Source organism: Cryptotermes secundus, unplaced genomic scaffold (assembly GCF_002891405.2).
Source record: "Cryptotermes secundus unplaced genomic scaffold, Csec_1.0 scaffold734, whole genome shotgun sequence".
Taxonomy (NCBI): Eukaryota; Metazoa; Arthropoda; class Insecta; order Blattodea; family Kalotermitidae; genus Cryptotermes; species Cryptotermes secundus.
In genome coordinates this window covers 391,746-417,307 of record NW_019737093.1, presented here as the reverse complement: position 1 = coordinate 417,307, position 25,562 = coordinate 391,746, and the positions used below count along the sequence as shown (strand labels likewise).

The window sequence follows — 25,562 nt, the reverse complement described above, 5'->3', positions numbered from 1 at the left end:
TCTTAGAAACCAGGACGATGGATAAAGTCCAAAAACTCAATATATCAGTGTGTTATACACCATCGTCAGAATCCTATAGTAACTACCAGTGGAGACTGGTTGTAGAGGGGCCCAAGGCTCATCCAGGACTACAGTGCCAAGTGATAGGTAGGTAGGTAGGTAGGTATATATTTTCTCTTTAAATTCACTACTTATTAAAATTCTTAACAAAACTTACTACTTCTACAATATTAGTTATCTCCATAAATACAAATCTGTGATCTAACAAAGTGTTGCATAATCTCTATGAACACAAACTAGTCATCTAATAATCTCATGTACAAATCTCCTTGCACAGAAATCTGTTATCTAACAATCTTTTGGAACAAATCTCCAAGAACACAACTCTGTTGGACAAAGCATGGAACAGATGCATACACACCTTCAACACCGGTCTTCTCTTCCTTAACATCTGCAACTGGCTCCTTATCTTTCAGATCTTCATGCAGCTTTTTAGTGCTGGAAAAGTAAACACATAATTACTGCAATAAATCTGCATTAAGAAATCACGGCTGCGTTTACAATGATTGGTTCAAAATTTAAAAGTATATGTTTCCCAGAACACAACTCTAAACTGTATTAAAAACTGTTCATTTTCCACTCTAAGGTTTGAGGAGAAAATGTTTAGTACAGTGGTCCTGAACTTGGTGTATGTGAAGCCTCATTTATCTCGTAAGCTGTCAACACTGATGGAAACTTTATTTTTGAAACATTTTCCTGTGCATGTTCAAAACGAAAAATTCCTGACATGATTATAATAAAAATTATATGCAGGCCCAATTTGGAATAAAATTTAACACCCCCAAAGAAAATGAGCAACTTGACTGAGAAGGGTTAAAAATACTTATCTGGCAGATTACCAAAATTTGTTTCTTTGGTAAATAATTCCACTGCATAAAATATTTTCTTCCTCTATGAACTACAGAAATAGTCTACCGTATATAATTATGTATCAACTTTGCATTGCTGACTGCACTGTAAAGGATCACATAAAATTCTGCAAGAAACTTATTGCTCCCATCTTCTGGGTGAAGAGCAAGCCAAGAATGGAAAAAGAGGTACGTACACAGTGAGAGGGTGAATGGTACTACGATGGTCATTTTCCTACGCTGTCTGCACGATGAGTATGAACTGTCATATTTATAGATCCAAAATGAGATCAGGCTGAACCTGGAGCCTTCATACCCAAACCAGCACATCCAACACAAGACTGACATAACTGCAATTTTTCACTGATTCCATTTGAACTTCTCAGAGGAACCTAGTGCCTCCACCTTCAAGGGCCCAATGATGCCTAAGTGGCACTGGAAAATCTTACCAGCAAGCAGAGCATACACTCACCTGTCCTCATGTACAGGCTCCTCGATCTTCACATCTCTCGACAGTAACAGAGATGAAGGCTCCTCCCTGTGGGAAGGCAGCATTCGAGGTGGAGGCCGTCCTGGTATACCTGGAGGTGGGCCTCCAATGCCGATAGGTGGGCCCAACCCCATACCTTGACGATCACCCCATTCCTCCACCCATCCACTCCTTCTATCGGCAGCTGGTGCCCAGTCCCCTCCTGGTCCAGGGAAGCAACCCCATTCCCCCTCCATGGGTGGCATGGCATGAGGCATAGAATGAGGCATTGGAAGTGGTACATCTTTGTCACCCCACTCTCCTCTGTGGGCATTCTCCCATTCCGGTGGTGGTACCCTCCTGGGAAATGTGATGAATTACAAACTGTGTTTATATACACATACAGACTTTCATTAAATGTTGTCTGGCAAGACCATAATAAAGCCTGGTTTACATGAGGCCATACATGCACCTCCCCTTGTATCTCATAAACTGCTGAACAGATGTTCTTGAAATCTGAAACAGGAAATTTCACTAACATGCAATCATTATTCCAATTTCTAAGCAAGCTTAATGAAGGTCAAAGAACAATGCTGGACACTCTGTGTACTGCATTATGGGCTACACCCCTCTCCACCCTCCTCTAATTTTTCAAAACTATGTCTTCAATAAAACAAGATTAATGCTGCTGCCTTCTGGGTTATGGCATTGTATTACATAACATTCTTATGGATAAATTACATAAATATGGTGTTTGTGGTATTCCACATATGTTAATTAAATCCTATCTAGCAAACAGAACACAACAGGTGAAAATAGCACATATGGAAATCAACGAAATGAAGGAATATTTATCAAGTAGCCTTCCAATTAAATGTGGAGTCCCTCAGGGATCGGTCCTTGGTCCATTACTTTTTATTTTATATATAAATGACTTTCCTCACCTAACACAAGGTAGGTCTATAATGTATGCCGATGACACTTCAATATTGAATATGGGAAAAGATATAAATGAACTCCAATATACAGGATAGGGTGCAGAAACTTCCTTTTTTTGAAGGTGAATAAAAGAAAAATTATTACTGATAGACAAAATTTATGTTTAGCTAATGAAAGAACATACTTTAAAGTTTTAAATCATGTAGTTTTAAACAAAATATCTTGAAGGTGGTGACCACTGTTCTCTATGCACTGATACGACCGTTTTCTGAAGTTCCCCTCTGCATGTTCCAACATGTGCACCGGAATATGGGCTAGTTCCTGCCAAATAACATTCTTCAGCTGAAGCAGACTTGCGGGGCGATGTTTAAAAACATCTGCCTTGAAGTATCCCCATAAAAAAAATCACAGGGCGTTAGATCAGGTGAGTGCGCTGCCCACGGGATGTCACCTTGAAGCGAGTTGAGCCGTCCTGGGAACTTTGCCCTCAAAACTGTCATCAAAGCTTCGGCTGTGTGGGCCGTGGCACCATTCTGTTGGAACCAGACATTTCCCAGATGCATTTCTTCAAGAGCTGGTTCGAAAAAGATCTCAAAATCGACTGTCGAACTGCCTCCATATTTTCTGGCATCGTAACGGTCCGTTGTCATCCTGATGATTTTTTCAGCACACTCCTGGTTGTCCTAAAGTTCTCTACCCACAAAACAATCGCCTTCCGGTCAGGAACCAGACCTCTGGGCTTAATTCCGAAGTGAGTACAGAACGCATGCTGCACCGCCACGTAGGAATGGATGTTCGAAAAATAGGCTTCAACAGCAAATGCACGCTGCTCACTCGTCCACCTCATGTTTCCTACTGAGGGGTATTAGACAGAAACTTCCGCAATTGTTGTGTTTGCCGAGCCTATCCCCACTTTTCGGTGACCTCCCCTCCCTTCACAATGTGTCTTCACAAAAAGGAAGTTTCTGCACCCCTTCCTGTATAACTTCAATTAATATTGGAGTTGTGGAGAAATACTTTGAGATGAATGATTTATTCATTAATCCAACCAAAACGCACTGCATCTTTTTTCAGACAAAGCAATGTAGGCAGGACCATAAATATAAAATTTTAATCAAGAATATGGAAATAGAAAACGTTAAAAGTATAAACTTTTAGGGGGTAGTACTAATTGACAGCACCTTGAGCTGGGATGTTTATATTGATAGAACCTGCAGTCGAATTAGCCACAACTTATTTATAATAAACAGACTTGCTAAAATACTTGACCTAAAGGGTAGAAGAATGTTATATTATGGTTTGAGCTATCCCTTTCTAACATATGGAGCTGTAGTAAGGGGACACAGTGCTAAGGCACTTACTAAAAGAATATTTATTCTTCAAAAAAGAGCAGTACAGTACACTGCAGGGCTAAAACCTTTAGAATTGTGCAGAGATAGTTTTAAACAACTTAAGATTTTAAGAGTATATTCGTTGTACATACAACAAACCATCTTATATGTAAATAATAAGTGTAACTGCATAGTAAATAAAAAGTACACACACACACACAATACAAGAAACAACAAAGACTACCATAAATGGGCGCATAACTTAGAACTTCATAATAGTAAACCTTCAGTTGCTGGTTGTATCTTTTATAATAAATTACCTAATAATATTGTGATGTGGATGGCGTAGTGGGGGGTGGGGGTCGCATGAACTCTGTGATCTCGCGAGTGACATCACATACCCCCATTCCGCCCATCAGTGTGCAATGCTCGGTAGACACCCCTTTCCCCGCAGTGACGTGGCAGAGGAGTGGTGGCACCAGGCAACCATTGCCGTGGTGATGTAACACGGGATGCCACGGTTGCTATGCAGCAGTGAACAACTCCCGACAGAGTTACTAGGCTATCGGCAAACATGGCGTCAGACAACAGCGGTACCTATCACGTAACTGTTTTCTGTCTTTCTGTGCCGAGGCTAAATAAGGAGCAGCGAACACTATTCAACAGTTAGTTACGAGTTAGCTAGGGAGTGAGTAGTTAGTCAGTATTCAATTAGTAGTTAGTGAGCAGTGTGTGATCAGGAGTGACACAGTTAAAATGCAGCACCCACCGAAGACAGTTAAAATGTAGCTGTCGCCGGAGACAGTTGAATTGAAACAGTCGCCGAGTTCAGTTGTAGCAGAAAGAAGAATACCGGAACATGTGATTAGAAGTGATAGTGTGAGAAACAGATGCTTGGCTCACAAGAGAAATAATTGGGAGTGTGTGTGATACAGTGACACTTATATAGCTCCCGTATCGTACTGTGAATACGTGTAGACTATTGAAGATAGAGTGAATAGAATATTGTGTAGGATTTGTAAATTGTGGAAACCCATAACAGTGTTATAATTAACTGTAGCCAAGATTTGTAGGTTGTTAAATAAACCAATTAACAATCCGAACGGCGTCTTCAGTAGGAAAACACGTTACACTGGTGACAGAATTGTTTACAAACTTAAACACGCCACAAACAAATTGTTGTGCATCAAGTATTTTACTGCTACAAAATGCAGATGCAGCAGATGATGGAAATGCTGGCAAGAATGGATGCCAACATAAAATCCAACGAAGAAAAGGTGGAAGCAAATAGGAAGACTGACAGAGAAGATTTCCTGGCAAAATTAGATGTCAACCAAGAAAAAACCGACGTCATGCTGACAAAATTAGACGCCTACCAAGAAAAGGCGGCGGCTGATAGGAAGGCCGACAAGGAAGAAATGAAGGCCAAAATGCGATGTATGCATTCAGAGTTGGATGAGACACTCCAACATAAAATGGAAGCGATCAGAGCAAGGACGGAAGTCAAGCGAGAAAATATGGGTACCAGCCACGTGGAGATGGTGTACGCATTTAAACCCTAAGTAGAGGCAGAGACCATAGCTGCAAAGAGATGGAGGCACATCTAGTAGAAGAAAAGCCGGCCTCAATGGCCACAAAACCTGCGCGGAACAACAAGAAGAGGTCCCCACAGTGATACCGGTCATAGAACCTGAAGAAGAAACAATGGATACAAGAAAAGAGACAATGGCCTGCCAAGAGATGGAGGCATGTCTAGAAGAAAAAGAGCCAACCTCAGTGGACAGGAAACTTGAGGTGGCCCAACAACGAGAAGTCCCCAATGAAAATGCCATAGTGAAACCGGTCAAAGGACGGAAGAAGTGGTATAGGGGCAAGAAGCAAGCTGCAGGGCGACGTGGAGAGCCACAGGAACTAACCCGAGGAATTTGTGGACCCCAGATGAAGTTGGCTGCCTCCTGCAGGAAGGTGTCCCGCCGTGCAACAGTGGCATGGCACAAGAGGAACATCCTCAGAAAATCTTCGACTCAAAGAAATTGTGAACCGAGAAAAGAAGTGACCGCCAGCGGAATGAAGATTACAGAGGAGAATAGATGTTGGAAGTGTCCTCAATGCAACACTGGCATAAAGGACAGGTCTGAAACAGGGACGAGTCAGCAACCAATTGAAGGACCCAACCAAGAATGTCATCGGAGGGTGTAGATTAGGACAGCAATCGCACCTAGGAGGGAGAAGTACTCATAAGAAGACCTTCTATGAGATTGTCAGCAGGAAGATCGTGAAGCAAACTACGGGATCTTCTGTTGGATTACGACTAAACAAAGAATGGAACTTATGGAGGGGCAGGCCCCCTCCAAAGCGGAAAATGAAACAACGGATTGAGGAGGAGAGGATAATGTAGAAGTACCGGCCTCCCGAGGAAGAGTGAATGTGCAACGGATGAATGTGATATAACTGGATCTTCTGGCAAGTTAGCAGGAAACTGCTCAAGACGAGCTGGTCTTAGGAGGGGAGCAGTTGTAACAGAAGGAGAATAGTCGCTGCAGAGGAGTAGCCGAAACAACAGGAGACACAGCAAGCACAGTAACGTGAAGAAAAAGGAATGGGGATGTACTGTTAGGCTGTTCGGGACGAACAACCTTTAGAAGGGAGCAGTGTGACTTGGATGGTGTAGCGGGAGGTGGGGGTCGCGTGAACTCTGTGATCTCGCGAGTGACATCACATACCCCGACTCCGGCCATCAGTGTGCAACACTCAGTAGACACCCATTTCCCCACGGTGACATGGCAGAGGAGCTGCAGTGCCAGGCAACCATTGCTGCGGTTATGTAACACAGGATGCCGCGGCTGCTATGCAGCAGTAAACAACTCCCGACAGTGTTGCTAGGCTATTGGCAAACACGGCGTCAGACAACAGCAGTACCTATCACGTGTTTTCTGTTTTGTCCATGCCGAGGCTAAATAAGAAGCAGTGAACACTATTCAACAGTTAGTTATGAGTTAGCTATGGAGTCAGTGAACCAGTCAGTTGTAGTCTAGCATTTGCAGGCCAAGTAATTGTAATACTGCAGATAGCAGTAGTTGTGAGATTGTACATTGTGTGATTGTAAGAGCGAACGTGCAATAAATTCGCTATATCCAATTTGGCATGAAGTTATTTGTCGTGTCATACACCCAACACGTGACAATATAAAACAACATGAAAATAAAAACCAGTTTATAAGGGAACCGAAGAATTTACTTATTAATGGGTGTTACTACTCAAATGAAGACTATACGAATGATAAATTCTTAAATATTGGATAATGATACATGCTAGCTGTAAACAATCATTATATATTTTGTTAGTTTATTGGTTAAGAATTTACTGTATTTTTGCTAATTTTATAATTTATATCATGTGACATGTCCTACATCAATGTAATCATATCTATAGGATGAATAAACATGAACGAACGAATTATAGTCTGGTATGTTAGTATAAATACTGCAGAGAAACATACTTCCCCCCCCCCACTACCCTAAAGATGGAAGCAGTATGCTCTTCCGAATCAGTATTACCAACTTACCACATGGCATCATATACCAGAAGACTACACTATGAATCTTCAACACTAAACATCTTGAAACTTGTAATGAATAAGGCATCATACAATTCAATATCTTGGGCAGTAAACACATCAACTGCAATGAGATTCCATGCATGTGCACAACTGAACCAAAAGAGACACAAAACATTCAATGATCCAACTAAAAATACCATATATAGTAATCTTGGGTAGGTATGGTTCAAGAAAATTTAGTCACCTGTCACCAACTGAGGGGCAATTAAAGCACAAAGCCACATTTACAGAACTCATATGCTCATGCAATGTAAGCTGTTATATCAGCGTAACACACACAACTTGCCTGCCTCTTCCATCCCACTCTCGGCGACTGTCAGTATAATCTCTCGTCTCCCAGTCTCTGCCCTTTATAGGAGGTCCTGGAGGTCGAGTCTCTTCACGTTCATAGCCTCTTCGCCGCTCTTGTTCTCGTTCGCGTAGCTCACGCTCACGTTCATGTAGTTCTCTCTCCCGTTCTCGATCTCTCTGGTCTCTTTCCCTCGGATCACGCTCCCTCTCACGCTCACGACCATCCCATGGATCACGACCTCGCAACGGTTCCATGCTGTTGCGCCCTTCCCGACGCCTGAAATACACACGTCACTTCATTCATGTAAAATATCCTACTGTTCTCAGGAAAGGCTCCTGCCTATACAATGGACACCGACACACACCTGAGTTCAATAATGTTATACAATAACAACATGCATTAAGCAGTGTTGCTATCCAGAAGTATGCCATGAACTTCTTTTGGCAAAGGTACACCTTGCATTACTGACACAAACACACGTTTCATAGTCATTTATTGCTGCCATCTTCCTCTCCTATTCATAAGTACTACCTACTTGATCATGCCTTCAGCAGACATAACTGTTCTATCTGAAAGAAATTTTCATACACAAAATTGTAATCACAATTTTTGAACACGTATTTTAATGAATATTCAGTAATTCCCTGAGTTGGTATGGTCTAGGCTTGGTTTCATCTAACACTGTTCCACCATCCATAACCATTTATGCTCCTGACATTAGCTCTTCATGTACTCATTGCTTCACAGCAACACCACTGGTCATAATACTGAGCTTCACTGCCTTGCACTGCACTTAACTGAACTGAGAACAGCTGAGTTACTACTCACTCACCAACTGCACAGAACTCAACACTGAAAAACTAACTAACTTCTACTCCTACGTTAAGTACTGTTAGACTGCACTGCACTGAGATCTGACTGGCTTGATACTGCTCCCTTTTATATGCACAGCACTCATAGCAAAGCTCTGAAACCTTCAGAGGCAACCCAAGCCTTCGCTGGTGGCCAAGCGGTTCCCCAGAGGTACCAGAAGTGGGGGGTTTCAACATTTTAACAGAAGTTGATGCCTGCACAAGCCAGGACACACAATACTAGCATGACAATATTCAGTACTGTAATAATATAAGAAAAGAAGTAATACCCTCGCCTGTCTTCTGGAAAGCTCCTGGGATCAATACCAAGACGTCTGTCCACCAAACCACGAGGATCTTCACGCTGCGGTGCAGGATCATCATAACGATTTCTCTCTGTTTGGTCAGAATATCGACCTCTTTCATCTCGACCTGGACCAAAACAGTACAGGGAGCAATTACTTTGAATGAACCTCTTCTGGGTGCTAGTAAAATGAAGATTATCAGATGTGTTCCAATTTTTCAGTGTTACTATTCCACTCTCATGTAACAAATACATATACTGTACATGGCACAGTGTCAAATGTGTACATATAATTATGCATTTTCCATTTTTCACATTCCCAACATATGTACTAAGTATACGGGCTTCTAGTTATACGTGAGTTTGAAAATGTGATTTCATTTTAATGTACTCAATTAATTTAGATCATTTTCAACTAACAGCACTCAGATTCACGCAAATTTCTTGCTGCCCAAATAAGAAAGGAGATGAAGAGTGAAAGTAGTGTACTGTGTGGGTGGCAGAGAAGGAATGCGAGGGGTGAAGGGAATATTTGGACTAGCCACACAATGTCTTCTGTACCACTGTCGCTCTTTGAGGGGATAAGAGAACCCTTCAGTAAAATATTTCCTAATGTCTGATTTATGTAATTTCACCCTCTGAGGCCTTCTCTTTCTGAAACACAACTGTCACATTAAATGAGGAGTACCGGTACAATTTTGGGGCATGGGGTATTCAAGTAGATACAAAACTTTATGCACAGCACAATTTTAACTTGATAAGTACCAGTGGTATCTGTTCATGTCTGTTGATTTGCAATGAAGTAGAGCAGGTAGATTCTAATAGGTTCTGACAATGGTGTACAGCACTGGGTTTTACACCCTGTCCTTCATCTGGTATTTTAAAAACTAGAGAACACGATTGGAAAATTGGATCTGTTTCTGTCCTCAGGTGAGGAGGGAGACACCTACTCTGTTGGATCCCTCAGAAAGAGGTAACCTCATTCAACGGAAACAGATCCAGTTTCCGAAATGTTGTATTCTCTAGCTTTTAGAATACCAGATGATGGGCAATGTCCAAAAACCCAGTAATTCTAAGTCAAGCAGTTGTACATACCTCTCCTGCTGTCGAAAGGACTGTCATATCCTTTGTCATCAGGTGGTGGCCGTCGACCATCTGACTCCCTGTTTCTAGCAGGAATTGGATACTCATGATCACTGTGATTGTCCCTGCTGTCCCTGTCCCGTTCTCTATCTAGGTGAGAACCTCTGTCAAGGCCTCGCTCAAAACTTCTCTCAGAGCCACGATCAAGGGCCCTCTCAGAGCCTCTATCAAATCCTCTTTCTGAGTTCCTCTCAAAGTTTCTCTCTGGGCCTCTGTCAAGACCTCGTTCTAACCCACGGTCACCACCCCTGTCGGATCCTCTGTCTGAACCTCTACCTAATCCCCTATCAAGGCCCCTCTCTGAGCCTCTATCAAGTCTTTCTGGACCTCTACCCAGTCCTCTGTCCAAACCCCTGTCAAGACCCCTCTCTCTGTCTTGACGATCAGCAGGCCTATCCCTTTCAAGACCTCTGTCTCTCTCTGGGCCTCTACTTAGGTCTCGCTCTCTGTCAGGACCTCTATCCAATCCTCTGTTGAGACCCCTGTCACGGTCTGGACCTCGTTCAAGTACCCTGTCCCTGTCAGACCCTCGTTCAAGTCCCCTGTCCCTGTCAGACCCCCGATCAAGAGCCCTGTCCCTGTCTGAACCCCGATCTAACATTTTATCTAGACCTTTCTGCCCTGAATGGAAGTCACCAGAGTTCTTGTTATTCCCGTCTCTACTGCTGCGAGATGTTGGCTGCTGAAGTCCAGAAGGGTTATGTGTCATAAGAGTAAGCAGTGAAGGTAACTCTCGTTCATATTCTCGGGCCTTATTCAAATCCTTCTCGCGTTCACGTTCACGTTCCCGCTGACGCTCACGGCAACGTTCCAGAGCTTCCTCTCGCTCTTTATCCCTCGCAGATTCTCTGTTCTCCCTTGCATTTCTGGCATCCCTTGATAACCTGGGATCAATGTTGTCTCGACTGTCTTTCGTATCCCGGCCATCCCTAGCATTATCTCGGTTATCTCTAGGATCCCTACTATCTCTGATATCCCTATTATCTCTATTGTCTCTACAATTATCACGGGCCTCTCTCCCACGTTCTCTGTCCCTATCTCGGTCGCGGTCTCCATCCACATGGTCTCGACCTGAAATGACAGGATACAAACAACCAGGAAGTTTGAATTATCACATGCTGATTAAGAAGTACATATATCAGACTTGAGGGTCTCACGGTGGTGACTAAAGAGTTCTGTCTTCTGGGATGTAACACTGCGTAGTAAAGTGAAAGTCAGCATTTTTTAGGAACATATCACCTCCATCATCAAGGTTGAAAAGTAAGCCGAGGAACAAACAACATGACGAATGCAGCGAGTGGCACCAGATTACATGGCATTATAACCCAGACGACAACCACTTCAAGAAGTACACAGATACGAATACAAACACAATATATTGTAATGTGTTTCGTTACTGAAGACGCCGTAGAGATGGTTAATTGGTTTATTTAACAATCTACAAGTATCGGCTACAATTAATGGTAACACTGTTACGGGTTTCCACACTTTACAAACCCTACAACAAAATCTCTTAACACTGTCTTCAAGAGTCTTCAAGTATTAATAACGCGGGAGCTATACAAGTCTCCCTGAAATACACACTCCAGATATAACTGTACTACAGCACTCACTATGTCTTGAAAGCACACAATAAGTCTTCCACTCGCTGACTTCTTAGTTATCGCACACTCGCAGGCTGCTATGTTTCAACTGACTCGTAGCTGCTGTGCAGTCCGCTTATATAGCCGTGCGCTGTTGCTAGTGTGACGTGGCGTATAGCCTAGGACGCTGTTGCTAGTGTGACGTGGCGTATAGCCTAGGACGCTGTTGCTAGTGTGACATGGCGTATAAGGTTGTGGGGACTCGGCTAACGTCGGCTCCGCTCGGTTCACTTCGGCTCCGCTCGTGACGTCACCGCGGGGAGAGTTGCGGGGTAATTACTCGCCTATTACACGAGCGCTACGTTACCACTACATGCAGCTGGGTAGGTAGGGATCAACATGTCACAATATTTTATGTAAAAAAATAAAAGAAAAGGTAAAGTTGTCCCTGTGCTTAAAAGCACTAAGCCATGAAGACATATGGTGGGAATGGCTGTATAGATCCACGTTTTCTTGACCTCGGCATTAGGTGAAGGTGAATGGTGAGCTTCATGCCCCAGCAGCTCTAACCCCAGCACCCATTGTGTTGGGGGATGGGTGGGACCCAGAGCCTGTGTGGACAACACTGAAATTCTTCATCCCACCAGGACTTGAATGCCAACTTCTCAGTCACCTAGTATGGTGCCAGTCACTGTACCGACTATGCTATCCTAGCGCTGACATAATGTTTCAGAAACTGGATCTGTTTGTCCTCAGGCGAGGGGGAGAAACACCTATGCTTTTCATAATTCTTTACCCTCACTTTCTTCTGCATAGTTTGATAAAGTAAATGTACCGACGTGCCAGATTAAGAACCATGTCATAAATATGTGTGGGGCAATACAAGATGGAGGTGAGTGCAGCTTCATGCCCCAGTGACTTCACAATGGAGAATGAGTCCCTGGTTCCCAATGAATATGAGGCTGGGTTAGCCCCTGAGCAAGTCTGTATGAGGCGGCAGATACAAAAACATGTACTTCCAGTTTGGGATCAAACTCCAGTCATCCAGCCCATAGCCAGTCACTATTGTACCAGAGCTGCCGTGGCTCTGGGGTTTACTATGGGGTTTGAAAATAAAAATATACAAGAATTTAGAATTTGCAAATGTGTAGTATAATTAGGTTTCTCTGCATGTACTTCACTAACACAATCGCTTGTAACATGATAGCAATTGTAACATTAAAAAGAAATATCTTATTAAGAGGTAACACAACCTCACAACAGAATTTCTTAACAAATCAAACTTTAAACAATTCTACTCCACACTGAACCAACAGAAAGACTAGAATACAGACCACACATGTGGAGAAAAGTATGCAAAAGATTCACTTCAAGAGCCCTCTGCTTAGAACTGCTCAAGATTACAGACTGCTAGGATGAGATTCCATGTAGTTCAACAGATAGGGGAAAGGGTGGAAATGAATAGTTACCAGTTAAGATACATTACAGAACTATCAACAGGATACTGTTACTTAAAAGGATCCTTGTTCAATTAGGCCACAACCACTTCCTTCCACATTCTTTCCAGTTCATCCTTCATTCATCATCCTATCACTGAATTCCATATAGACTAATCTATGTACAGGGAGATATAATACCACAAAATAAAAATGACTGTGAATACTCGCAAACCATTATTACTGTATTCCTATGATGGACAGACTGCGAGAGTATGGCGCACACAGAGTTGAGAGGATGAAAGGGTTAATCTTAAATTTACTGCACATACTTTTAGGGATGAAGTCTCTGTCTTGTGCTGTCTTCTCTACTATCCCTGGCAACATCTGTGACTCCCTTTTTCTGCTGCTATCTCGAGAAGAAATACTGTCATCCCTGCGGTTGCCAACATCATCCTTTCCAGAACGACCTCCTCCTCCTCCTCCACCTCCTCCTCGCTCCAGTGTCGTCTCCCTAGAACCACGATCCTTTCCACCAAGGCCATCCCGCAAACCTCTGTCTGATACGTCTCCTCTCCTGTTGTCTCGCTCATCCTTCTCTCGCCCCCTATCATGATCCTTCCTAAGAAAACAAAACCAAAGCACAAATTATCCAGCAGTGTGCATTCCAGTAATCATTAGCCATATGGATATAGAAACCTTATGAACCAACTCTAACTTCGGCACCAGATAAACAACCTTGGGTAAATCGAAAGTGCAGCAAGGAACAATAAAACTGTCCCTGCACCTACACATCAAGCCATGAGGTGAGGAGGTGGAGGCAAAACCCCATGCATTTTTAAACTTGACCTTACATAGCAGTGAATGCTAAGCTTCAAGTTCCAGCCACTTTACTATTTGGTAGACAGTGGCTAGAATGCTGGGTCAGCTGCAGGCTGGTTTGGACAACTTGCTGAAGGGCAAAACCTCTGACACCTATGGTGGACAGAACTCCAGCTGTCCAGTCCATAGTCAGTCACTTTACCAACTAAGCTACCCTGGCTTCCATTCAGAGCAGAAATATAATATAACAACATCTTTGAAGTTTGCTTCATGTAACTTAAATACAACTTCACTTAAAATATGCTAAATTAACTAAACACGCCAAGAATAAGAACACTTATTACTGCTGGTAATCCAATGTCTCACCTTGTATCTGCATGTTTTGTCCATGAATCTCTGGTATCTCTAATGTCACTGCGAGATGCATCTCGTCTCTCTGATTCCCTGGGTGAGTTCTTGCCTGCAGTGCGTTTATTGTCAAGGCTACTATCTCGAGCTCTTCCTCCACCAGTACTGCTCCGAGATTTTGCAGGCGAAACTCTGCAGCAACACAACAATTCACATCTTTTCCATTCATAACAAGGTGAAGATGTTCTGTGATAAATTCTAGCACAAAGCTTTACTCTTCTGTCAACTTTTCATCTGTTTTACATGCAGCCCAAGATAATTTTACTCCTGCAACAAGCAACTTAGATTTAACAACACATATGCTTGTATCATAAAGTTACAGTGTACCACTGGTACACAACAGTCAATTCTGTACATAAGCTTTGCTAAAAGTACTTCTTCACTATATATTTTGAACTTGCTTGGTTATCATCAGACCTTATAAAGATTATACTGGCCTCATACAATATACACTTATTCCACAAACCACAACTACCACAGAAATATTTACACACATCTGATGAAGTACATACATAATCCCATCTTAAGTATAAGATTAATTGAAATTAACATTAAATTATTAAAACTGAAGGCCTAAATCCAATAAAATTATGTTATTATTTATATACAATTTATGTTTCATGAATACTCATCATGCAAAGCCTGAAAGCTATCATTTTGTGTGAACAAAATAAAAAAACAGATCATAATCAAGTAAAAAAGGTGAAGGTAACATTGCCCCTGTACTTATTAAGCAAAGAGCCATGAACATATATTGTGTGATGGAGGTCTAACTCCATGCATCCTAACCTCAGCACCAGATGCAATCAGATGAGCAGCCTGTTTACTATACCCAGCTAACCTGGTTCTTCCTAAAGGAGACAGACTACTTCAAATTATAATACTGCTGCAATGATGCTAGCCTTTTATTCATAATTATTTTCACAAAGCTGATTCCACCTTGACAAAGCTGAGTTGCACAGCTGTCACACAAACTGCCCACCCTTCAAGCAACAGCAGGTTATGCGCCCCTCTTCTGTTACTGCCCAACAGAAGGTGTGCAAAAGGTAAGAAGTCCAACTGTCCCTGTGCTCCATGCTATGAAGACATGGGGAAGTGGAGGCACAGCTCCACCATTCTTAAGCTCAGAATTAGAAAGAGGACAGTCATCTACTTAGCACTCCTGCTGCTTTATCTCTGCAGAAACAGCCTCTGGTACCCACTGCACAGGAGGCCGGGTGAGCCACAGGGTCAGTCTGGATGCTATAGAGAAGATAAAAATAACTGGCCCCTAACAGGAATCAAAACCCTGACTTCTCGGTCAACCAGTCTGTAGCCTCCTCACATACTCACTAAGCTATTCCAGGCTCAGGGTCCACAAATTATTGGGGGTGGGGGATGTTCAACACCTTAACCAAAAAATATGAACACGCACACTATACTAGAATGGTAACAGCAAAGTTTATTCAATCTGCACGCTCTTGGCAAATACAGGACATCTGAAGTTCCTTACCTGTAACCTTTATCCTTTGAATTGCCTGAATCCGGAGAACCCTTCTTCCTTGGGTCCTTGGGAGGCCTCGAGTCTCTTCGTGGAGAACGAGATAGGCGATCTTTCCCTTTAGTCTTCGGGGACCGACTTCTCCCTCGATCACGATCTTTTTCTCTCTCACGCTCTCGTTCTTTCTCCTTGTCCTTTTCCCTCTCCCTCTCTTTCTCTCTTTCTCTTTCCTTCTCCCGTTCTTTCTCTTTCTCCCTCTCCCTGTCTCGTTCTTTCTCTTTATCACGTTCTCTTTCCCTCTCACGTTCCCGGTCCTTCTCTTTGCCTCGGTCCCTGTCCCTGTCACGATCACGATCCCTTGCTGATGGACGTGGGGACACACTCCTATTGTGTTTGTCTTTCCGATCAAGGGACAGAGATCGATTTGGTCGTGGAGACTGATGCTTTACGCCTACAAAACAAATTAAGGTGAAACTGACAATTGCCAAAAAACATTAACAACCGTCTTCTGTATTTATTTCAAAACGATGAAGCTTTAAGAATAATCTCAATTTAAAAAATTACATGAAAGCTCAATTCCATGCCCTAAGCAGGCAAAGAATATACTATGTGCCTGAAATATCTTTGGGAGTATGTCATACCCTGGGTAGGCAAACTTATGAAAGAAAAATTCTGTGTTTGACTTGATTTCCGGTATGGCAAGTCTCGTCCCCAATCATATGTTGAAAACAGATTCCAGTAATTTTCTAAGATGTGATGAGATACACCACTCTCTGATTATGATGTACCCTCAATATTTTAGACACAGAACAACATGAATGCAACACTTCATTGCAAGAAAGTTTTCAAAAACACTGCACCAAAAGACAAAGGAGTCTGTTAGAAAATCTCTTATTCATTCTGCCAGATTTGACTGGTTTACGCCAAAGACATCAAAGAGGGCACATGTTGACCATTACAATAATAAGATAAATCTCAGAGTTCCCACATATAAACCAGAAGTGCTTAACCATTTGACTGCAATGTTCAGTGCTTTGTCATGTTACCTGGTTGTTTCACACTGAGCGACGAACGTGACCCAGTAGCAGACTTGCTCTTGCCTCCACTAGAATGCGGTGGAGTCTGTGACCTTCGACGATGCCCACTACTGCTACGTCCTGCAGGAGTAAGCGATCGTCTTCTTGATGGTGGTAACCCTGGTTTTGAGGAAGGAGGCGCTTTCCTTGGCAGTGGTGATGGTTCTCGCCTTTTCGTTGAAGACGAACGCTGGCCATCCCCTCTTCGAACTAGAGGAGCCTTCTTGCTACTAGGTGGGGAACTTCCACCCTTAACTGAGGGCTTTCTGCCCCTGTAAATTTGGGAATAAAAATAACCAAAGGAATTCTAAAGACTAAGAATTTATGCCTACTTAAACTCCAAAGAAGCAACCTGCATATTTTTCCTAAATTGAATAGTTGGCTTTATCATTTCAGCTTTAAAAATGAATCACATTTACCCACAAGTCCTGTCTCATACTACCCCAGATGAAACTACACTCAACTCTCGATTATCTGGGAGCAGATAAACCGGTTTGCAGCTTAACCAGAGTTTCTGGGGCTTTTTTGAGGCTTATATGTTGTTTGATATTCATTCACTTTTGTTTCACATGGTGAGTTGTAACACTATTTTCGCACTAGTGTGAACCGAGCTCTGCATTTTTTGGTCCTGTTTAACTAACACAATGTTCTAGGGTAGGGGTGAAAGAATGCAAGGATTTGTGGAAAGTTTCAAGGGCAGATACACCGCCCCAGTTAGTCTCTTTGTATCAATCTTCAAGTGCGTTAGGAAAATGTCAGGGTGTAAAAGGAAGCGTGTTGTGTTAAGTATTCAACAGAAACTTGAAATTATCAGTCAGTTGGGAAAAGAGGTGTAGTTAAACAAACAGCAATGCAATACAGTATTGGAGAACAAATTTTTTTTCCAAAACACTCGAACTACAAGGAACTTTTGACACTTCTTCCAGTTGGCTAACACGTTTCAAACAGTGTCATGGAATACAAGAAATTAGTATCCAAGGTGATAAACTGTCAGGGGACTTGTCATCATCAGTTCAATTTTGCACCAATTTTGATAGTTTCGTGAAAAGTGAAAATCTGCTGCCAGAACAAATCTATAATGCTAAAGAAACGGGTCTTTATTGGAAATGCTTGCCAACCAGAACTTTGGCATTTCAAAATGAAAGACAGGCTCCAGGTCACAAATCCAGTAAGGAGAGATTGACAGTCTTGTGCTGTTCTAATGCATCAGGAACACACAAACTAACACCAGCAGTTATCAGCAAAGTGAAAAGACCACACTCTTTTAAAGGAACAGTAGCTTCAAGTCTGCCTATCCATTATCTTAATCAGAAAGGAGCTTGGATGAATAGAGCGATATTTAAAGAATGGTTTGATTTTAAATTTGTGCCTCAAGTTCGTGACCATCTAAAATCCCAAGGCCTACCTGAGAAAGCTGTGCTCCTCACTGACAATGCGCCCTCACATCCTAACGAAAGTCTTCTGAGGTCAGATGATGGAAACATTTTTGTGAAATATTTTCCTCGTAATGTTACCGCACTTATCCAACCAATGGATCAAGGAGTTATCTCGAGTATGAAGAGAATCTACAGATCAAATTTGCTACAAAAGTACATCGATGAAGGCAATGATCTGACGTGTTTCTGGAAGTCCTTTTCAGTATTAGATGCCATATACGAGATTTCAACAGCATGGGATACAGTAAAGCCATCTGTATTGAAAAATTCATGGAAAAAACTGATTCGTTTCATCACTAATGAAGATGACAAAATCCTTGGATTCACTGGATTCAGTGAAAATGAGATAGCCATAGAATTGACAAAATTGGCTAACCAAGTTCATGGTGGTGAAGAAGTCAACAAGGAAACTATAAGAGAGTAGTTTGACTGTGACTTGTGTGAGCCGGGCTTCAAAATGTTAAGCAGTGATGAAATCGTAAGTTCAGTGGGGGTACAGCCAGAAGAGCAGGAAGAAAGTGAGAATGAGGAAGAGGTGGACAGTGCTGCTAGTAAGAAAATATCACATGGTGCTGCTCTTAATCATTTGGAATCCTTACTAGACTATCCTGAGAGTGAAGAGAATAGTTTATTAAGTGACAAGCTAATATTACGTAGGCTTCATACAGATATCCATAAAAAGGAAAATGCCGCGAAAAAGCAAACAACAATATTAAATTTTTTTTTAAGTGTTAAGTGTGAATATTCGTATAAAGTGTTGGATGTTGTTGAACACTGTGACTGAAATAACTAATACATACTTCAGTGTAATGTAAAAAAAAATATATTAAATAGGCCATGAGATGACATAAAAATGAGGTTGAATAGATTTAAATACAGGTAGGCCTATAGTATTATGAAGGTACAGTATTACAGTACTGTTTTTAATAAAATTTGTCTTAACCAGGTTTTTGATTAATCGTGATTTCCATTCCCACCATTATCCCTGATAATCGAGAGTTGAGTGTACTTAATTACTCTGACTCCATGGAGCTCTATGAACCATGGCCTCCTTTACAACACACACATCCATTCTTCTCTCTATCATGTGCCTTTTGTTGCATCTTTCAGCTCTCTTAAATATTTCTCTACATCTTCCAGCCATCAAAATCTGGGACTCCCCACTTTTCTACTACCATCTGCCTTACTTCAAAAAATATTCTTAGCAAGTCTCGTCAAAACAAATAAACACGTTAAATTTTAATCTTAATTTTAAAAAATCGGAAGAGACTGGAGGAAATGATCAGTTTCTAGACCAAGAGAAAGACAGATTATCAAAAATGATGTCTGAAAAATGAACTGTTAACAATATACAAAATGCATACATTACTCATTCATTCATTTATTTTACATTCCATAGATCCACAGTACAACGGGTAGGATATGGAACATGTCAAGTGGTACATATATAAAAGACAAATAAGCCAAAAAATAGAATAAAATAAAATGATGACAGAAATGTAAANTTTTTTCTCACGTAAACCAATGAAGCGCTTGAGGCTCCCTTCGGTGGAGATGTGGAGGGGACATTCATATGCAGTCGTGAATTTTTTCCTGCCCGCAGAAAGCATAAGTCGCTGGCAGTCGGCCTATGAGTGAGGACGTGTAGTGAGCCCTCGTCGGATTACCGTAAGGTGTAAAATGACGGAACAACATGAGCAGCGATATTGCATCAAATTTTGCCAAAAGCTTGGCGATACCCAAGTGGAAACCATTCCCAGGGACGATGCCATGAGCAACTCACGGATAAAGGAGTGTTACAACCGCTTCAAAGATGGCCGCACATCAGTGGACAGCGAACCGCGTTCAGGCAGACACTCAACAAGCCGAAATGAGAATGTCATTGAGCAAGTGTGGACTTTGGTCATGGAGGACCACCGTATGACAGTCCGAGAACTTGCGAAAGAGATAGGGATAAGACTTGGATCGGTACATTCAATTTTGTCTGAGGATTTGGGCATGAGGAGAGTGTCCGCAAAATTCATACCGTAACTGCGCATTTGATTCAGACTTTCGTTGCCAAACACAACATCCCTGTGGTTAGTCAGGCTCCCTACTCCCCTGACATGGCTCCGTGTGACTTTTGGCTATTTCCCAAGCTGAAAATGCCGCTGAAAGGAACCCGATTTGAGTCAAGAGAAGATATCATGTGGAATGCGACGGCCCGGCTGATCACCATTCCAAAAGACGCGTTCCAGAAGTGTTTCCAACAATGGCGGGAGCACTGGGAGAAGTGTGTGCATTACCAAGGAGACTACTTTGAAGGGGATTAGGGTTTTGTACCTCCAAATCAATAAATGTATTTCTGCCGACCAAAGGTTCAATACTTTTTGAACACACTATGTATCTTTAAGATTGTTAAATACCCTAATACCCATACAGTACACTCTCGTTTGGTAAACTGTAAGATTTACTGTAGGCAGATAAAATTTATTTGATTGTCCTGTACCTGTATTATGCTATTCTGAATTTAAAATAAAGAGATCCTTGTTATTGACCACAAACAACATGAGTGAAAAAATATATTGTGATGCAAGAGGCAAAATTTCCAACTTCCTAAACAAATTCCTGCATAAAGCCCTGCTCCTATAGCCCATCATAATTCTTATTATTCTTTTTTGCATTCTAAATATTTTTAAACATCCTATTACATCCTATAGGTGGATATCAGGTACTTATAGACTTCAAGAAAACAGTTATCATAATCAAAACACTAATTTGGATAATTAAAATGTATTTAAATGACACAGCAATGTCTTCTGCTGCATCTCTTTTTCACAATGATCTAAAAAGATGTTTGTCACTGTTCCTCCTGAGCTAAAGTTGCAAGTACTGTTTGTTATATTTACAATTCATATACATTATGAAATATGTCATGTTCATCCCAAAGAATATCATTTTCATGCACAAATTATTCAGTCATGAACATTTAAGACATGGTTTAGTCCAACTACGTAATGTGTCCATATCTCATCACCTGCATTACAAACACAAGCAAAAACACTTTCTTTCCTCTAACCACCAACTGTTCTGTTCCCAAACAGTACACAGTTTAGTCATCACATCTGCAAGTTCATCACTACCAGTAGATTTACCACTTTTAATTGTTCTTATGCTAAGGGACTTAGTGGTCTTAGGAATGGTTCCAAGCTCAATCCCTGGTCCAATCTGTATGCAGACCCTTCTGCTCACATACTGAAACCTTTCCCCTACTGAATATAAAACTGTGGATGTCAAGTGCTTCAGACCGAACTTGGTGGTGTTCAGAAAAGTTCAGGGTTCGATCCCCGGCCACATTTGTGTGAAGATTTCACTGCTCACATAATCAGGACTTCTCTACCAAAGACAACCTTTTAATGTAAAGAAAGCAAGACCTTTGTCTCCCAAAAGATCCCCTCAGCTAACCACAAGCCTAGCCATAAATACAACAATCTTTCAGACTGTTTACAATATTGCTTTTGAAAGAAACTTCTTTACCTGCTAGACTTCTTTTTGGACATGCAATCTGTTTCTGAAGTGGAAGAACTTGAATCACGTTTCAGTTTTTTACCCTTCGTTTTCCTCCTTCTAGAATCTGCAGATGTAGAGCTTGAAGTGGAACTTGAATCATCACTGCTCGAGCTTGATTCAGTGGAGCTGCTCGAGGTGGCAGAGGTGGATGATGAGCTGCTGATACCCTGCATCAAGCAAACACAAGAACTATGATGTTGATACGTATCAACAAGACGAACCCTGAAGATGGAGGTAGTACATTCCTCTGAAATATTAAAAACCACCTACCTGGCTGCATGGTGTTACAACCCAGAATATCATGATCCAGGAATGATACTGTTTGCCAGCATAAAAAATGTGATATTCCCTCAGCTTTATCAGAATGTTTCAAGATGCATAGCACATGGTACTATTATAAGTGCCCTCACTGTACATTCACACAGATATTTTGAAGTCTGTATTGCAAGTCTTGGATACTTAAATCTGACTGCAAAGGTAGATGCAGAAGAGGTGTCTTGGTTAATAAAGTTACCATCTTATACATGTTCACCCTGAAGAAGCACCCATTCTTCAGCTTGAATATTGCTGCTTCCCTTGACAATAGCAGCTAAAACCTTAAAGGAGGTATAACACCCAAATAAAAAACAAAACAAAGTTTACTAATATATCAGGAAAAGAAAAAGGGACTACAGACCTGACTCTAAAACTCTACAACAGTAGTTGCACATCACTTGTCTGACACACAAAGTGTCTGTAGCTGTTCTGTATTAAGTTCATGACAGGAAACAACAAACAGGAAGTTACATTTATATATACTGTGATGAGATACTGGTACCTTCTTTGTCTTCTTATCCTTCTTCTGTCTCTGCTGTTCCTCCTTCTCTCTTTTCATCTGCAGCTCAAGTTCTCTCTGCAGTAGTTGCCTCCTCTTCTCCAGCACTTTCTCATCCTCATACTCTAGGTCTGTTTGGTCCCAGTTCTCCCAGTTGAGGTCTGGGCTGTGTGTCTTCTTCACTACTACAGTTGAGTGGAGCCGCTTATTCAACTCATCCTTACTGTTCAATTTTGAATTTGAACTATGACCCTGAAATGAAAACCACAGTAGAATTATGCTCTCAAAAACCTAATCCAGAAGAACTTAAACTAGGAAAGAAAATGTCTTTATCCTGTTCATAACAGCAGAACATTATCACATGTCTTTTAGATCAAAAATTTGAATGAAAGAGAGCTAGAGGACAACCCAGAACAAGATGGTTCACCCAGGTACCAGAGGATGTCAGGAAGAGAGGAAAGTGCTCAGAAGAAATCTACACACAAAAGAGGACACAGAAAGGAGACTTTTCATAAATTGATTTGTATAAAACAGAAATTATGCTGGAAAAAGCAAAACATCCTGCCACATTCCACCACAAAATTTGTTCATTATATTTTAAAGCATCAAGACTTGATTCGAAGCAGTTTTATGGTCTGTCATTCCCAAAGCCTGAGAAACACAGCTCAGGTCAAATAAATACAGCTGCATCTTTCCCTGTAATTTTCTCTTGACAAAGAAACTTTCACAAACCTGCTTTTGTTTAGTGTCACCTTCCTTCTTTGCTGCCCGTTGTTTTGAGGGACTGATCAGTGTATGTGTATTTGCATATCTGTAATGAAACAATACGCACTGTCAGAAATAAACTGGGTAAGTACAGAAACAGGAATTTAAGTCTTACATATGCCAAGCTGACACATCTTGTAATCTCCAATGTGGATATTATGTTCCAGTAAGTATGGGAACAAGGGTAAGCACAATAGATTACTGTAGGGCATGGTGCAAGGGCCAAGAAGGCCCACCCCTTATACATTCACACATTCATGGGAACAAGGGTGCACCACTGTAAGTCAGGCATCTTGACTGTCATGTAATCATCATAAAGTTACTGAACTGTCTTCAATACACTTCCAGCATTCATGCACTGGTGGGAAACCCAGACATGCTTACACAGTGCTTTTCTTCCATACAGCAGTTTACATAATACATGATGTATTTTAACTTGTCACTTACTAAAATAACCTTCTTATAACACAGTATTTTTGGCTGAACACAAATAGAATTACTCAACACATTATCCAAAGAAGTATTTGCATTTGATTTGTTTCATTCTGGTACGTCACACTAACAATATCATGAAATATTAAACAGTTCCATCTAGTGAGACTGGTGAAGATTTTGAAGTAAGAAAAATCTTCACCAGTCACACTAGACGGAAATGTTTAACTTTTCATGAAAAAGTATTTTCATTTTTATTCAATACATACAGACACACTCACACATTCTGATTACAACTGATGACCTAGACGCAAACAACAGAATTAAATTTAGTGACACAGTGGTTAGAGACACAAAAAATGTATATACTTACTTGGTAAGTAGAAGAAATTCATGAGGAAAGTAAATAGAGAGATGAATAATAGCATTCCATACAGTTATACATTTAATTAAATAAAGAAGCGATATTATGGAAGAGAGAGACCCCAGAACAATGCAGAACAATGCACAAAATATTTTAAACAAACATTAAATGCTGAAACAAAGAGAAGCAACAGCAAAATCAAAGCAACAGATATGAAATTTTTGTAAAGTACTGCAGAAAAGAAAAGAAGGAATGGAATTAGATGTTAAATTTTTAGACAATCAGAATTCATAATCTGTCAACAGAGTTCTAACAGAAATAACTACAATGTTTTGGTCACATAAAATTGGACAGATCAAGGATAATGATATATGATTGAGAATTAAAATTTAAAGGAAACAGACCTATAGAAAAAAAACAGAACAAGGTTGAAGGCGTCAAGAAGAGAGACAAATTCTGGCAAGAAATCAAAAATGAAAGATAGATGAGACTGGAAGCATGTCATCCATTGACACGTGTAAAATAAGAAACATACCAAAAGATGAAAACTTGAAAAACATCACCAAAATACATTTATAGAAACTAACCCTTTGTCATATCAGTGGACTGACTGATCAACTTAACAAGATTCTCCCTGTGCCCCTGATTACTATAATACCTTCAATAAATCATTCAAGATGGCAATCTATTAGAGGCAAACTGTGTTGACATATATTAGTCTGTGAGATGTTACTGGATTACTCTGATGTTACGATTGGAAAATTCAGAGTGCTACACTGGCTATAGTCCATTGCCTAAGATAAATCGGCATACATGACACTAGGCCTCTGGTAGTCATGCTGACAGAACCTTTTATTCTTATTCTTTTAGTTTAAGATTGGTATTAGCCATTGAGATCAAAGTAGGTACATTTTGAATACTACACTACAAAAACCACTAAATCACCAGTGAAGTGTTTATATACTTACTTGCAATTCTTTCCATATGGACAGTTCCCATTTTGGGCCCAATGTCTGCAAAAATTATCACTGTTACTCTGGTTAGTTCCACTGGAAGTTGTTGCTTTTGTTCCCAAACGTTCAAACACACTGGGTCTCCTTTGTGAATCCTTATTTTTATTTACGGTTGTTTCCACTGTTATCTTCCTCTTTGTTTGTTTTGACATGTTTTCTGGCATACTAAATCTGAATAAAATGTTTCACATTCACCAGAAACCTACATTTAAAAATATATTCAGCTTCGAATAGAAGATTCTACATACAGTCACGGTAAGTTGCAAGGATGTTTAATCTATGATGGTCACATCGAGCATTTACGACAACCCAGTCTTGAACAAGATGCCCAATTATACTGCGGTGTACTACAGATTAATAATTTACTAGCTGTAAACAAGTTGCAAATTAACATGTAAACACCGCTCAATACAGCGATTAGGCAGCAGCCATACTTCTGTTTACCATCACCACCAGACCGCACCAGACCCGTAGGATCAGTACTATGGGGCCGTAAGTACTGGTACGTACGGAGCGAAGGGGAACGGA

General features: G+C 41.0%; 1 protein-coding gene across 2 annotated transcripts in view; it reads right to left on the bottom strand.

Moving 5' to 3' along the window:
• LOC111870167 (fl(2)d-associated complex component) overlaps nt 1-25,520 on the bottom strand; it is a 41,696-nt gene extending 16,176 nt beyond the window's left edge. Inside the window, exons 1-13 of one of the 2 annotated variants that reach the window (XM_023862232.2) lie at nt 24,990-25,520; nt 23,193-23,271; nt 22,464-22,712; nt 21,614-21,813; nt 16,632-16,933; nt 15,598-16,036; nt 14,064-14,237; nt 13,208-13,497; nt 9,809-10,927; nt 8,700-8,841; nt 7,553-7,834; nt 1,381-1,737; nt 422-498 (exon numbers count right to left, since the gene is read on the bottom strand). In XM_023862232.2, coding sequence (XP_023718000.1) covers nt 422-498; nt 1,381-1,737; nt 7,553-7,834; nt 8,700-8,841; nt 9,809-10,927; nt 13,208-13,497; nt 14,064-14,237; nt 15,598-16,036; nt 16,632-16,933; nt 21,614-21,813; nt 22,464-22,712; nt 23,193-23,271; nt 24,990-25,198 — 3,919 coding nt within the window. In that variant the 5' untranslated portion in view covers nt 25,199-25,520. The remainder of the gene's footprint in view (nt 1-421; nt 499-1,380; nt 1,738-7,552; nt 7,835-8,699; nt 8,842-9,808; nt 10,928-13,207; nt 13,498-14,063; nt 14,238-15,597; nt 16,037-16,631; nt 16,934-21,613; nt 21,814-22,463; nt 22,713-23,192; nt 23,272-24,989) is intronic. The other variant, XM_023862233.2, reaches the window with a different exon arrangement.
• Between the last annotated feature and the right edge of the window lie 42 nt (nt 25,521-25,562).